At 37.1% G+C, this 17085-nt stretch overlaps 1 protein-coding gene across 2 annotated transcripts in view; it reads right to left on the minus strand.

The window, feature by feature from the left end:
* Window positions 1-2674: 2674 nt before the first annotated feature.
* Window positions 2675-17085, minus strand: part of LOC145537116 (plastin-3-like) — a 37328-nt gene continuing 22917 nt past the window's right edge. For both annotated transcript variants that reach the window (XM_081567817.1, XM_081567816.1), the window contains 8 exons: window positions 13300-13395; window positions 9498-9693; window positions 7846-7924; window positions 7004-7118; window positions 6683-6816; window positions 5717-5840; window positions 5370-5494; window positions 2675-3906 (listed from right to left, as the gene is read on the minus strand). In XM_081567817.1, the coding sequence (XP_081423943.1) occupies window positions 3774-3906; window positions 5370-5494; window positions 5717-5840; window positions 6683-6816; window positions 7004-7118; window positions 7846-7924; window positions 9498-9693; window positions 13300-13395 (1002 nt within the window). In that variant the 3' untranslated portion in view covers window positions 2675-3773. The remainder of the gene's footprint in view (window positions 3907-5369; window positions 5495-5716; window positions 5841-6682; window positions 6817-7003; window positions 7119-7845; window positions 7925-9497; window positions 9694-13299; window positions 13396-17085) is intronic.

Genomic DNA, 17085 nt, shown 5'->3' on the forward strand with positions numbered 1-17085 from the left:
CTATTGCATTGTGTAGATGGACCATATTTATCTCACCAACCCTTTATTATATTACAAGATGTATCATGGCACACTGCTGTACTTGCTGGCTGCACAGAGTTGAAGGATATGCTAGTTTTTGGTTTCTCTGTAATTACCAACTTGCCTTCAACAAGCTATAAACTGATCACTCTTCCATCTGTGGTGTCAGAGAATGCCTGTATGCTCATACCTTCATTAGCATCAAATAATTTATCAATTACTGTTTAAAAAAATCAATGGCAGGCAGTTCATAAAAAAGGCAGTTCTATTAAATGCCTATTACTCAGTGAAAGAAAACAATCTGAAAAGGCTATACTGTATGATTCTGACATTCTGGAAAAGGCAAAACTATGGAGATCGTAAAAAGATCAGTGGTTTCCAGGGGTTAGGGAATAGGGAGGGATGGCAAGGCAGAGAACAGAAGATTCTAGGGCAGTGAAAATCCTATATATTATACTATAAAGGTAGATTCATGTCATTACACGTTTGTCAAAATCCACAGAATATCCAAGGTAAACTATGGACTTTAGGTGATTATGGATGTGTCCATGTAGGTTCATCAACTATAACAAATGTACCACTCTGGTGGGGGATGTTGTTAGTGAGGGAGGCTCATGCATGTGTGTGGGCTGGAGGTATGTGGAAAATCTTTGTACATTTTACTCAATTTTGCTGTGAACCTAAAATTGCTCTAAAAATAAAGTCTACTAAAAAAGGCAGCTCTTTGTTGGTTGAAACTACATAACCCTCGTTACTTTTTGAGAATCAGCATTCCCTTTTAATGTTCTTTGTTTAATTATAGGCTTTGAATTGGATATTGATCTCCTTTGCCCATTTTTCTAATGGAACTTTCTCTTTTACAGATTTGTTAGATTTCTTAATATATTAGTGATTTTAGCCCTTTATTTGGAGGAAAGAAGAATGGTGTGTTCAGGCCAACTGTCTCATGTGAACACTTAAGTAACCAAAGGTGCATTCCTACAGATGGTGGGCTCTGTACAGTGAACCACCCAAGAAACTAGCTCCTGTTTTGAATAAAGGGCAAGATGGAATAAGTCTTTTTTATTAATATCTTGCTTCAAAGCCACTTCAAGGCATTACTTACAGAGAACTTTTGTACCTGGAAGGAAACATATGTAGATAAGCATGGGAAATACAAAGTAGAAGACAGGTCATAAGGGATAACTGTCCTGTCTTATCAGTTACCCTGGTATATATTTGCAGAGACTGGTCTTTTATCCTTATATTAAGAAAATCCATCATACGGGTACTATAGACTAAATGTTTCAGGCTCCTCCAAAATTTGCATGTTGAAACACAATCTCCCAGTGTGACGGTATTAGGAGGTGGGACATTAAGTTATAAAGGTGAAGTCATGAGTGGGGTTAGTGCCCTTATTAAAGAGACTCCAGAGCTCCTTGTCCCTATCACAATGTGAGGTTACAGCTAAAAGACAGCCATCTGTGAACTAGGAGGTGTGCTCTCACCACACAGCAAACCTTCCAGTGCCTTGATCTGGGACTTCCAGACTGCCTAACTGTGAGAAATAAATTTGGTATTTATAAATCACGCAGTCTATGATACTTTGTTACAGCAGCCTGAATGGACTAAGACAATGGGACCAAACATTTTTTCTCAGTCATCTATATTGTGACTTTGCTTACTCATTTATTGCAAAAGTAGAATTGTCACATTTATCTTTCTTTTATAGCTCTGGGGTTTATATCATATTAAGAAAGGTCTTTCTTATTCTTAGGCTGTAAATAAAAACTATTTTATAGTATCACCATGTAGTTCCTTAAAGGATTGCATTTCATATTACTGATTCACACAAAACGTTAAAACGGTACCATAAACAACATTTTGTCAACTAGAGATGATTTTGCCCCCACCTTGGAACATTTGACTGGTTCTGGAGACATATTTGGTCTACACACTGGGGGTATGCTACTGACATCTAGTGGATAGAGGCCAGGGACACAGCTAAATGCTCTGCAATAATGCACAGGACAGCTCCCTCCCACCTCCAACAAAGAATTATCCAGCCCAAAATGTCAATAGTGATGAGGCTAAGAAAACCTGTCATAAGCCACCTCTCCTCCCTGGTTGTTTGGATCCCCATTGTTTTGACCTTCTGTATACCATAGAACAGGCGTCCCTGGTGGCTCAGCAGTAAAGAATCGCCTGCAATGCAGGAGTTGCAGGAGATGCAGGTTCTAGCCCTGTGTTGGAAAGATCCCCTGGAGAAGGGAATGACAACCCACTCCAGTATTCTTGCCTGGAGAATCCCATGGACAGAGGAGCCTGGCGGGATACAGTCCATAGGGTCACAAAGAGTCCAACAAGACTGAAGTGACTTAGCACGCATGCAAACACATATCGTGTCATTACTGAACACTGAAAAGATTGAATGACATGAAAAGAAAGAAAAAGGGAGAAAATGGACTAAGAAATTTTGGTAAGTTGGAGAAAACCATCTTACCTCATTGAGGATTATAACCTTAATCTGTCCATCTGTGTAATTCAGCTCCAAAAGCATAAATTTAACAAACATCATATTATAAAGTACACCAGAAAATGAGTTAGAATATTGGAGAAAAAAAACTGGCAAACATTATAGGCATACTAAGAAGGGACAGAGGCACGAAGAGACTAATTATGTAAATGCCTTTATTTGAACTAATAATCGCTACCAGATTACATTAGAGTTAGAGTAACATTATGATCTTAAAAACTATAGCAAACAGCTTGACAAAGCAAGAGTACATTAGAGTACATTAAGTCCTACATATATGTTTATTTTTTAGTGACCACATCTCCTTATCTTAGGTGTAAAATTAGAAAATTTAATATACACTTAGCATACTTGGCCTACCATATCCTTCCTAAATTCTGAGCCCACTCTCTCCTCAAAAGTGTCATATTCAACAGCATTTTAAATCTAAAGAGAGAGTTTGATGGTACATGTTTTAAAACAAATAAGCATATATTGAACCAATGTTTCAGGACAAAATATGTCAAGTGTTTACAGCTTTAGTGTGGGAGGGAAGATGGAAATTCAAGGTACATTTCCCTCTATGTTTTTTACTTACTTGAAGACCCCTTAAAAAAGTAGCAAAATCAGCAGTCTTATTTAACGTAATCAAAATATTCTTAAATGTACAAAAAAGGATCATGTAGACAGAATACTGTAAAAAGATACTGATTTTAAGAATAAAAGAATATGAAAAGCTTCTATTACATTCTGCACAGCCAGTTACTTCTGTCAATTTTCAGTACTAGAAAGATAAGCAAAGGATACTCATATACAAATACCCTCTGACCACAGTTCTTGAATAAGAACTAGCATACTGGATGGAAAGCAAATTATTGCCTAATATCAATAATATTCATATTCAATCATCTAAGCAAGTCCCACGAGGTGGACATTCTAAGAGGAAAACAGATACATAGAAATACGTACAGCAATGGAAAATGTCAAGGGCAGCGATCTATGAGGAGCGAGTAAATGATTTGACTACGGGCACATTTCAGGTGGGCCTGACAAATCCACCTTGACTATGGGAAAGAGGAGTTGTTGCTACTAAAACTCTTTCACCTGAGGGCTCCCATGATGAGCTTAGTCTTGTGAAAACTAAAAAGTCCTTTCAATAACCAATAGTTTCTTAAGCCATGAGCACTTCGGCCAGAAATTGCTGTACTGCTAATCATGCACCTGGGAGCAAGGTTGTTTTTTATTCAAATTGGTTATTTTACACTCTCTTCATACCCCTGCCCATCAAGCATGCAAACACAGTCATGACCATCTTGGGCTTTACTTCCACAAGGTCTTCTGGGAGAGCGTACACCCTGGTTCCAAGTCTTCTAGCCATCGACACTGCGTACCTATTTTTTGGAGGAAACAAAAATTGAAGTGCAATTCTGGTCAGTCATGGGCACTGACATGAGGCATCTATTTCCTCTTATATACTCAACTGTCTAGGATGCAAAACTTCTACAGTGAGAGTTCAGATCAGAATGACTTTATTTTTCATTGTCTTCTCTTTTATTTTTTGAGGTCACTCATAAGTGATACCAGATTTTTAAGCTCTACTATTTGGGGCTGATGATATTTATTCACTCCTTTTCTACAATGTAAAATGAGAACAATTTAGGAGCACTGATACGAAAAAACACTTTTCTAGAATATGTGTGTGTGTGTGTATATACATATATGTATATATACCCAGATGTTGAAAATATGTATATATAATTTCTCAGATATTGATATTCTCATTGAGCATGTAATAAGATAACAGTGGCTATCACGAGATCTTAGAGACACAGAATGGAAAACTGTGCCAGATGCAAAATACAATTTCATAGATGCAGTGAATACTTCGAAATATCCAAGGGAGGAGAGACAGTCTGTATGGTACATGCCAGTGTGGCTGAAGCAAGGAATGAAAAGGGTAGAAAAAGGAAAGGAGTTAAGAACTGACATGTCCAGCCGAGGAAATTTGCAGGAGCACCCCTCAATTAATACACAAGGCATTTCTAGGTGTTCTATAACAGGAATCTTTAAATATGATCAAGTTTCTGGAAAAAGAACTTTGAGGAGTTCTCTATAAATCTTTATCATATTATGCTGCAAATATTTTTTTCAAGGAGGGAAGAAATGATGTGATGCAGTATGTGATGCCAAAATGAAGTTTTACAGTAATGCTTCTTAGCTATCTTGTGAAGCCCTGTTGGGAGCTGATTTTCAGTGTATACTAGGAGAGCTTTCATGGGTTGCCCATGAAACCAGATCACAGTCTAGATCTTTGGAGAAGAAGGGAAGAGGCAGGTGGGAAGGACCTTCTGCATGTTGTCAAAATGCAGGGAACTTTCAAGGCACGGTTTCAGCTGAGGGTTTAGCATCCTGCCCACTTAAGGGACCAAGATAAACTCAGTGTATGTAGTAAGGTGGGCTATGCACAGTAAGTTTTAAAAACGTTTGAAAAGAGTGCAACAAAAGAAAACCCTATCAAAGGCATGGTTATCCTTAGCCCATTTTTCTTCTGTTCTAAGTTTGCAGCTAAGTTGCTTTAACACATACATTATTTCTATAACCTACAAACCAATGGCTGACTGAGCACCTACCTATTAGGTCAGGTGCAGCAATGTTAGGCTCTTAACGTATTTTACTCATTTCAAAATCTCCAAGGTAAGTATTATTGCTCCCATTTTATGGATGAGGAATCTGAGGCTAGAAGATGCTTCCCCCAGCTGACACCATTCTTGAGTGGCAGAACCTGAATGATAATGCAGATCTGCCTGCCTACAATGTCTATGCCCTTATGAGGATATTAGGCAGCATCCCTTACTTGGCATTATTGTGCTTGTCATCTTCTGTCAGAGTGCCACTCTTAACAAGGTCATAGTTTATACAGCCTGGCAGGATGGCGTCAATTAAATCCACAACTGCCAAACTAGAGCTGATCGTCTTATCCTAGAGTAAAAGGACAATACATTTGAGAATTTCCATGTGTACAAATTAATGCATGATCACTTATATAACGCTGTCAAAAACAAAGTCTAGTGAATTAGAAAAGAATCATGTCGTTAGCCCCACAATGATCTCACTCACAAAGAATCCAAAGGCTAGCTTTCCAAACTATAGATACTTTTTATAGCAAACATAACGTTTAATAGTCAAACATGGAATTCTTACCTTAAAACTCTGAATGGAGGTTGATTTTCCAGCTTCATTCAATGTTCTGTTCACCCAGCTTACAATGATGTCGTCATTAGCTTTCTGACCATCACCGAGATCTTCCAGGACATTGAGGGTATATCTAAATGAAGCAGCAGAAGAAATAGGTAACTAATGAGAAGCTACTGCATAGGATAGGGAACTCGACTCAATGCTCTGTGCTGAAAAAGACGGGATATATTTAAACATATAGCTGATTCACTTTGCTGTATAGCAGAAACTAACACAACATTGTAAAGCAACTAAACACCAATAGAAATTAATTTTAAAAAAGCAGCAGAACAGTTTCTGTCCTAGTTTATTAGAAAAAAAATACAATTATTAGAATGCTTTATCTTTCATTTCTTTTCCTTAGGTTTGAGAGATTAAAGGAAAGATTTCACGAGAAGACATTCACACTATATGAAAAAAAAAATTTCAGGCAGTAGTGGCTTGCCATTGAGCTGCCTTTTGCACTGCTGGTGGGAAGATTTTCAGCGCTCTACTGAGTAAGTCCACCAGTCTACTTACTGCAGGCTCACTGTGTACTAGGCCAACCCCTGGTAACGACTTAAAGTAAGCTGTGCTTTGGCTGGTACCCAGTTATAATGAATTGCTTTTTAGCATTACAGTTAAGAGATCTTCTTTCTCAAATGTATACATGTTCATAATTTTTGCTGTTTTTATTCACCAACTCTAAATGAGGCTCAGGTCTGTGTCAGGCAGATTATAAAAAAGGGAAATATTCACAATTCTGTTGCCTCACTATCGAGAAGGCATTTCCCATTGACCATCCAACATATACTCATTACTTAAACTCACTTCGGAGTCTAAACATAAAAATTTCAAAGGTGTAGTCATTGATACGTTTCCTTAGAAATAGTAAAGACTAGATCACAGACCTGTATGATAGTGAACTTGAGCAGTTAAAATTGTATACTATACCTTCTCATCAGCTGCCAGACCAAAGCTAAAGTCAGGGTTTGATTTCCATCATTCAGGTCTTGCCCTCCAATGCCAACCAGGGAGAATTTGGCAGGATGCTTCCCTAATTCAACAGCATAGTTGCAGTTTTCTAGCTGCAAACAAACAAAAGCAAATGATTAAAGATTTTCACTTGTTTAATCTTTATATGCAGGTGCGCACAAAGTAAGACACAGTTTCTGTCCTCAAGAAGCTCAGAGTCAAAGAGTTTCCCAAACAAAAGAAACAAATTGAGAATAAAAACAGTCCGTAACAAATATGTGCAGCAACTTAATTAGCTACCTTTTTCATGTTGGCTCCAAGTTTCGGGTATGGAGGTTTATTCACCTTACTCCAGTCAACAGGAACTTTAATTCGTTCATATAGCTGTAAGATTACCAGGGCATCTTGCAGGTCACTGATGATTTAAAAAGAGTTTGATCAGTGTTTTCAGAGAGCAGAGCCTGTTTCCTTAAAAACAAGGACACTACACTGTCAAAAGACTCATGTATTTTATTAATCTGTGCTAAAAATGGAGCTAACACCATCCAATTCACTTAAAAATAGTTATTGAGAGCTTATTGTTTGCAAAGAACTGTTCTAGAAGCTGGGCTCATAGGAGAAAAATTCCAGGCCTTTAGAGTCAGAGAAAGAAAGAGAATAAACAAGTATATGGATAAATGGGTTAGGGGAATGTATTTAATTGCTATGAAAAACAAAAAGAAAGAGGTTAGGAGTTAGGGAGTGGTAGGTGGTGGTTAGGATCTGAATCAGCGGCTTGAATATAGCAAGGGAATAAAGCATTTGATGTGGAAAAGAACATTCCAGGCTGAGAGAACAGTGAACACAAAGACCTCAAGGCATCATGGATGGTCTACTTAATGTGCTCTCTGGTCTCCGTTTCAAAATATAAAGTCTCTGTTCCCTAGGGTGTTAGAAAGATATTTATACATTTTTTCACTTAATGACCATGTAAAGAAATAATCTGGGCTTTTGTGTATTTGGGAAATGATAACGGAAGTCACCACATTTTCCAATAAAGTAATGGCTACAAACTAACATTTAGAAAAGGTTTAGAGCTATAATTATTTATGCAGCATCCATTCATGATGTTCAAAACTTTACAAGAGCATTGGAAGGCTTACGCATAGAGATGGTTTACATGGGGATTAACACCAAGAGAGTTCATCCAGTTACGAAAGGTTCTTTCTTCGCGAGTTTCTCCTATTAAAAATATTCACAGTGTTTATATAATCATTAAACACCTTGCATATGTGCATATAACATCAACCCACAATTAGATGATTATTTTTTTTTCAGATCTAAAGGTTTTCTCCAATATGAATCTCTAAGCAGTCTCTCTAAATACATACTCTCTTGTTTTTTAAATTGGATGACTTTCTTTTAAAAGTAAAAATATAACCTTATTATAACCAGCTAAGAGGTATATGAACTTTTTATACTCTCTTCCCTATCTCATCCTTCTCCAGTATCTCCCCAAATCCCCATACTTCTAAAGTAACTGATATTATTGGTTTAGTTTTTATTAGAAAAATTTACCATGGTCATACAAACCTCTATACTCACATTAATTTACATCTTCTCTCTACCCATTTAAAAATACTGATACTAAGTTACATATATGTACTTTTTTTTACGTGCCTATATTAGAGCAACAAATTATTTGAAACTTCAAAAGCATAAAATTTAAAGATTTTACAGTAATCCTAGTATATATGCAATGAGCTGCTAATTGAGAGTTTGAAGTATTAGTCGCTAAGTTGTGTCCAGCTCTTTGTGATCCCATGGACTGTAGCCTTCCAGAATCCTCTGTCCACGGATTTCTTAGGCAAGAACACTGGAGTGGGCAGCCATTCCCTTCTCCAGGGGATCTTCCCAACCCAGGGATTGATCCCAGGTCTCCTGCACTGCAGGCAGATTCTTTACCATCTGATTTCATAATAATGCTAGTGGATATGCAATGAGCTACTAATTACATTTGTTAATTTTTAAGTACTATACTTCATGCATATATAATCTGGCAAAGGTATACTCTGCCTTTCCCAAATTAAATGAATATTTACATGCATTATTATTATTTTTTGAGTAGGTTAAAGGTGAAAGGAAATGAGAGCAGTTTCAGTTAGTCTGACTATGCAAGAATGAATCAAATACTGCAGATTTACATAGGTCAAATTTTATGCACACGTGCATTTTTTTGGAGGGAGGTTTAAAAATAAGTGACCTAAATACAAAATATTAAAATAAAACATTGGTTTACTAAGTGGCCTTATACTAAGTGATCCTAGGCTAGCTTACTTTAAAAGTTCCCAGACTTCCTTGGTGGTACAGTGGATAAAAGTCCTCCTGCCAAAGCAGGGGACACAGGTTCGATCCCTGGTTCAGGAAGATCCCCTATGCCATGGGGCAACGAAGCCCAACTACTGAACCTACGCTCCTCAACAAGAGAAGCCACCCCAATGAGAAGTCTGAGCACCAAAACAAAGAGTAGCCCCCGGGTGCAGCAACTAGAGAAAGCCGACACGCAGCAACAAAGACCCAGAGCAGCCAAAAATAAGTAAATTAAAATAAAAGTTCCCTTGTATCATCCCTTTCTATCAGTTGCCACTTTTTACTCAGCCCTTGGGACTACTTATAGTAGACAGTTGCTAAAGGAAAGTAGATAAGGAAACTTATTAAATCAAGATTATGAAATCATCGTGGCCTATGTATTTCTACTGTGTAGCCCCAAATATAATTTAAGAAACCTGTATACTAAACCTGTATACTCTATTACCTTCTAATAGAGTCCAATCAATATCTTGGTTCTCTGGCTTAGTGAGTGCTGGGTATTTATTAAACAGGTTAGCCACAAAGGCTAAGTTCAGTTTGGGGTTCCCACTGACAACATCAGCTGGGGTAACAAACTTTCTGCAACCTAATTTGTCTGCTTGTTGAAGCATACTCTCAGCCCTCTTCAAATCATCTGTTTCCTGTTGAAGTAAAATAAGACTTTTTTTTAAAAAAGGCCATACTAAAAATATAGAAACTTTGCCCTACAATGATAAGCTGGGTATACAATTCTATTTTTTCTTAGCCAACACATGGTACTTATATTACTGTTTTGAATGCAAAAAAAAAAAAAAAAAGTTGCCTGTGCTGGATATGCAGTACCTTGAAAATACCCTAGATGGCACCAGATCACGAATCTAAGGACAGGATACATTTCACTCAACTGAAATTACTTCTCTCATGCCAAAATTCATTAAGAAAAAAAGTGAAACTTGTTCAGATTTTAAATTTAGGCCCTAAAGAGGGTGTAAGGCTGAAAAAGATGAAGGAATTATGAAGAAATTTTTTACAATAATAATCAAGGATACCAGGCTCCAATAATTTTGAGGTTTAAATTACATATTTCAAATTATCATCTTTCTCTTAAACTATTTTTTGATTTTACTTTTCCATCCAGGAAGCAAAGTTGTCTATTTCTGTGTAAAATACTTACTTTCAGCTAATTCCTAGGACTCCTAACTTCTTCTCTGTTTTGTCCCCCCCACCCCCTCAACCCCAACTTCTTTCCTTTTGGAAAGATGCATGCTGATTTCTTGACTAACATACAGTTTGGTGAGGAGTATAAGTTACAGATCTGATAATTTCATACCAAATTAAAGATAGTTTCCCAAGTGCTCACCATCCCCACCTCCCAACAATAAAAGTAAAAAAAAACTGGAGCTGCAGGAGGAACAATTGCTTTTGGATTATTCGTTTCCAGTGATCTGCCCCCTCTAGACTTCTCTTGGCAGTTACTATAGATGTGGCCACCCCAGTATGCCCCAGGGTAAATGTATGTCTTCTGGAAAAGAGTGTCAGGTAAGAAGGGATTTTTATAATAAGGGGGAAATAAGAGATAAAGGAAATTTGAGGAATGTTACTTACAAACCAACACAGTTCAGATTCTATAATTTGAGTCTTAACTCTGTCTTTAATGGGTGATGCTATCTTTACTTTTTTCATCTCCAGTGAGGGGCCTCGATCATCTAGGTCTCCAGAAGAATGGGTATTTACTGTGTTACCCTTCACTGTTACCATTGCAGAGCAATCAGTAACCACCAGCAGATGAGCAGTTGACTGGGATTCAGCCTTTGGGATTCTCCATGAGCCTAGTGAGTTCATCTCATAGAGCCTATTCTATTTTCTGTTACTTTAATACTTCTGGTTCATGCTATTTACTATCTTTATTTTTAAATCTCATATTTTTTATCATCTCGGCATTCTTAAACAAAAAGCATTGATGATATTGGAGTAGAAGGAAACGTTGAAATAGCAACAATTTTAAAAAATTAAGATACAGAATAATGAAACAAAAGACAATCAAATAAATATATATATATATGCCAAAAAGAACTTCAGCCCATACCTCACATCATATTCAAAATTAACCTTCAATACACACACACATGTAAATGTATAAACCCAAAACTATAAATAAAAAACTAGATATAAAACCCCAACTATAAACCCTCTAAGAGGAGACATAAGAAATGTTTGTGACCTTGTGTTAGGCTAAAATTTCTTAGATACAACATCAAAAGCATGATTTGTCAAAGAAAAAAAATGACTAAATCTGACTTTGTTCAAATTAAACAATGCCTGTTCTTGGAAAACCACTGGGACTAAGTATCTGCAAATCACATATCCAATCAAGGACTTATATCCAAAATATATAAAACACTCAAAACTTGATAAGAAAACAAACAATGCAATTAAAATGGGTAAAGTGTTTAAACAAAGATGTATAGACAGCAAATAACTACATGAAAAGATGTTCAACATCATTAGCCATTAGGGAAATGCAAATTAAAATCACAATGAGACACCTCTACCACTGCCAAAATTCTTAATGTTTAAACTAACCACATTAAAGTGTCAGTGAGCATGTGGATGAACTGGAACTTTCATGTGCTACTGGTAGCAATGTGCAATGGTACAACCATTTTGGAAAACAACTTGGCGGCTGCTTAGAAAAGTTAAACGCACATATACCATTACCCAGCCATTCTACTCCTAGGTATTTACCAAAGATAAATGAATGCATAAACTCACACAAAGACTTGTATATGAATGTTCAGAGCAGCTGTATTTGTAATAGCCTCAAACTTGAAACAATCCAAATGTTCATTGGGGTGAATGGATAACAAATTATAGCATATCCATTCACTGAAATATTATTCAGCAATAAAAAGGAATGAATTTCTGATTTATGTAACAACACAGATGAATCTCAAAATAATAACGCTGAAAGAAGCTTGATTAAAAAAAGGGCACCTATTATATGATTCCATAAAATTCTCAAAAATTCAAACTACATTGAAAGAAAGCAAATCAGTGGTTGCCTGGGATGGTGGAGTATGGAGGCAGAGAGGAATCACAAAGGATCATGAGGAAACTGGATGTTATGATGGAGATACATATCCCTAAAGAAGGTATAAGACTGACAAAGATAAAGGACACTGAAAAACAAAGGAAAAGCATGATGAAAGGCTCAACAGTAAAATGAATGTGTGGACAGAGCAGTAGGAAATTGCCCTGGCTAGAAGAAATGGAGCAAGATGGTGTAGCAGGGCTTCACGTGCACAGCAGAACATTTCAGATTGAACTCTTAAGTCAACGGGGAATCCTTAAAGGATTCTGAGGAGGACAGAGACAGCGAAGGGAGTGCTTTAAGATCAACCAGGGAGAAGTGACTAGAGAAGAGCTGTATCATAATCAGAATCAGTACACTGGTGTTATCTACCCAGGCATAAGATCACCTGGCTAGCCATCCCAGATAGCTTCCTTCATGCACAGGAGGGCCCCTCATTTGTGCCAAGAGGGACCTGAACTGAAGAATTTCAGATTTAAAAACAGACAGAAATGTAAGTACTACAAGTCAGTGACAAATTCAGTTCTGATAAGGGCTGCATAAAATGTTTAGCAAGTGTAATCCACTCAATCCTGAAGTGGATATGAAATATGCTAGAAATGTGCATTTTTTAAAAATCAGTAGAATCCATTCCATATCTAATGAATACAAAGAACAACAGGATCCTAGAAAGTTGAGACTCAATAGTCTAGGCCAACTTGTTACTTCATGTATGAACAAAGGAACTTGTCCAAGGTCATTGAGCAAATAAGTGATGTAACAAGGGAACATGGTCTGTGACAGTAATTCACCAAATTGGATTTGAGAGATCAGGAGTTTGTAAACACATTCACATTACTCTCAACATAAGAATATGTTTTCATTAAATCTATCATTGTGATTATAATCCAAACACTCAGAAAAGGTTAGCCTCTAGTGCTTATTTCCCCACACTTACTCTGAATATTTTATGCCATCCATAAAAACCAACAACACCATAACTACAGAACTCACCAATAAACTATTAATATAAATCAAAGCTGGTCTTTCTGTCTATAAATTACATCTACAGTAATAAAATTTAAGATAATACTTAAAACTGCCAACATCACAACATGCAATTATAAGCATTCTTGTTATCTATAAGAAATTGACAATTTTGTAAGCTTGTAGAATTCACAAGAACATCTATACTTACATTGAAACCCGACATGTTAATATCTATCCGTGGTTCACCTTCCTTTTGTCCTTTTGGTGCGATTTGATTGAGAAGATGAAAATAGGCTTTGGAATCCTAAAAATGAATTGCAAATGTCAGTGAGATCACATTTACAAAGAATGAATGTATCCTATTGTCCCATGTGTGGAAGGATATTTGCATTGGATTTTGTAAGAATGTGACACAAATCTCTATCTTCTTATTTAACAGTTCCTTTTCCCAGAAAAGTCCACCTATCTGGCCTTATGTCTGCCTTGAATATGGATGAACTGGATTTTGTCATGACTTTACAATTTATTGAAATCATCAATATAATAATGCTAGAAAACATATAACTAGTTCTGTACCTTCACTGAGTTACTGAAGTCAATAAGCTTGACAGATAAAACAAGCACGAGAAACAAGTAGGATAGGAGAAATCCAGGAAGCATAGGGAAAGAGAAAATAAACAGGTTATATCATTACAAAGCATAATATGTATATACCATAACCTATGGAGAAGAGATTAGTTGTGTTAACAATGCATTAAATTATAAATTGAAATGACAAAAATTTTTAAATGATTTCTACTTGAGGTGGTGAAATAACAGTAAACCCTTAATCATCTGAATATATTTAACCAAATGAGCTTCTCTTTGTTTTAAGCCCTTGACCTCTTTCAACACTGGAACACTTTTACTTGGAATACCAATACCTAAAACAAAATGGTATTGCTCATATGGGATGTGGGCTGGGTGAATTCAGGCTGTGTGGATGCTACACAGAACAAAACCTGAAAACCACTATATTAGTGTAAACATTTAATGAGGGTCTCCAACACACATGTCAAGTACAATTCTGCCTCTCTGGAATACCAGAGGACAGGAACTGGAGTGAAGTTTCTTTATCATGTTGAGGCAGGACATACATGGGCCCCAGGCTGAAGTTTCTCCCTGTGGACAGAAACTCCATAATAGTAATAGCAGAAACTCCATAAAAGCTGGATGATGGAGCAGGCTGGGCCCTGTCCAGATAAGAGATAGAAGAGGTAGCATCACGGTGATTTTGGGTAGCCTCAGTCCACAGTGCCTTGAAGCAGGGCTTTGGTTCCCAGCCAGAAATTGAGGTGTTGCCCCCTTCCTTTTGACCTCCATTGAGCCTTCCTGTGCCTGTGTAGTCAGAAAGGTATCCTTGACTTCAAGAATGAGGAATATATGGTCTTTTATTTCTTATCTGGGCAAGGCCCAGCCTCCTCCATCATCCAGTTTTTATGGAGTTTCTTCTATTATAGAATTTCTGTCCACAGGGGAGAAACTCTTCAGTCTGGACCCATGTATCTCCTGTCTCAAGCTCATAGTAAGTGATGTCAACCTACCCATAGGCCTCTTCACTAGAATCCATCTTGGCTAAGAGATACACATGCACACATGGGAGGATCCTGAGATAAACCAAACACGGACTCAGAACCAGACAAAGCAAGATGACTGGCAAAGGGAAACCCAGAAGAAATGCTCCATGAAAGTGACTTCAACCACCACGAGGGTGCAACTGTCTCTCTGAGCCCACCCATGTGAGTCTATTCACATATACGTTTTCCTCCTAATAAACACTTGTTTTACTTGTCTCAGTCTCTATGTGGAAATTCATTTCTACACAGCTGATGGGCCAGGGCCTTGGTCCCACTGGTCCCTCGTGGTCTAGTGGCTAAGATTCAGTTCTCTCACGGCTGTAGCCTGACCTCAATCTCTGGCTGGGAACAGAATCCCTGCCTCAAGCTGCTATAGGCCGAGGCCACCTGAGATCAATGTTACATCTGAAGATCACCTTCCCAGCTTTGGTAGTTTTCTATTACTGGGCCTTGACAGTCCAAACAGATTATAAAGGAATGTTTCTCATGGTAACTCCTATGGATTGTGTACACCCTAATCCCCCAGGGAAGTTGCTGAATATGGAGATGGCCAGATGTAAGCTCTGACCTGCTAAGTACAGAGCTCTGGGAGAGGCCTAGAAAGCTGTATCTTCAATGAGCCAACTATGTACGTTTGATACACTTGTCAGAAATTATTCTAAGAATGGGGAGAATCAGGTGAGAGTGAAAGCCACTGCAGAGAAATTCATGGAACGCAAACCCAGATCTTACATTAGTGGCACAGAGGTTATCTCCTAAGGAGTAGGGCATTACAGTTGTGAAAGTGCTTTCACTTACAACTATCTACTAAGGGTGCAGAAATAATTTGTATGTGCCTTCTCCCTATGCACTTGAGAAAGACAGGTGAAGAGTAAACCCCAAAGAGTCTGTAACTTACTACCCCAAAAAGGGGCTTTAGGTGAAAATTTGAATGTGAACATAAATTGGAACTTCCTTTTCACATTACCCAGAAATCCTCTGCTTTTTAAAACTATTAAAAGCAGAATATTTTTTTAAAAAAATATCAAAGGAGAATTTTTTACAATATTCATTTAAAAATAAGATTCCCTTTCCAAAACAGCAGAATACACTTTTTTCTCAAGTGTACACGGAACACTCTCCAGGACAGATCACATCTTCAATCACAATCATCAGGAAATTTAAGAAAACTGAAATTGTATCAAGCATTTTCTCTGAACCACAATGCTATGAGACTAGATATGAATTACAGGAAAAAAAAAAAAAAACACAAACACATGGAAGCTAAACAACCTGCTTCTAAATAACCAACAGGTACTGAAGGCATCAAAAAGGAAATTAAAAATACCTAGAAATAAATGACAATGAAAACATGACAACCCAAAACCTATGGGACGCAGCAAAAGAGGGAAGTTTATAGCAATACGAGCCTACCTCAAGAAATGAGAAAAACATCATAAACAACCAGACTTTATGCCAAAGCAAATAGAAAAAGAAGAACAAAAAAAAAAAAAACCCCTGAAGTTAGTAGAAGGACAGAAATCGTAAAGATATAAATGAAAAATACATGAAGGAAACAATAGCAAAGATCAATAAAACTAAAAGCTGGTTCTTTGAGAATATAAAATTGACAACCCACTAGCCAGACTCGTCAAGGAAAAAAGGGAGAAGACTCAAATCAATAAAACTAGAAACAAAAAAGAAGTTACTACAGAACGCAGAAATACAAAGGATCATAAAAGACTACTGTGAGCAACCATATGCCAATAAAATGAACAACCTGGAAATGGATAAGTTCTTAGAAAAGTACAACCTTCCAAAACTGAAACAGGAAGAATTAGAAATCACAAACGGACCAATCACAAGCACCAACATTGAAACTGTGATTTAAAAATCTTTCAGCAAACAAAGGCCCAGGGCCAGATGGCTTCACAGGTGAATTCTACCAAAAGTTTAAAGAAGAGCTAACACCTATCATGCTCAAATTCTTCCAGAAAATTGCAGAGGAAGGAGAACTCCCAAACTCATTCTATGAGGCCACCATCACCTTGAGAGCAAAACCAGACAAAGATACCACCAAAAAAGAAAATTACAGGCTAATATCATTGATGAATATAGATGCAAAAATCCTCAACAAAATTTTAGCAACCAGAATCCAACAGCACATTAATGGATCATACACCATAAGCAAGGGTGATTTATCCCAGGGATGCAAGGATTCTTCAACATATGCAAATCAATCAATGTGATTGACCATATCAATAAACTGAAAGATAAAAGTCATACGATCATATAAATAGATGCAGAGAAAGCTTTTGACAAAATATAATACCCATTCATGATAAAAACACTCCAAAAAGTAGGCACAGAAGGAACCTACCTCAACATAATAAAGGCCA

This window comes from Giraffa tippelskirchi, chromosome X (assembly GCF_054371585.1).
Source record: "Giraffa tippelskirchi isolate mGirTip1 chromosome X, T2T-mGirTip1v1.2.pri, whole genome shotgun sequence".
Classification (NCBI taxonomy): Eukaryota; Metazoa; Chordata; class Mammalia; order Artiodactyla; family Giraffidae; genus Giraffa; species Giraffa tippelskirchi.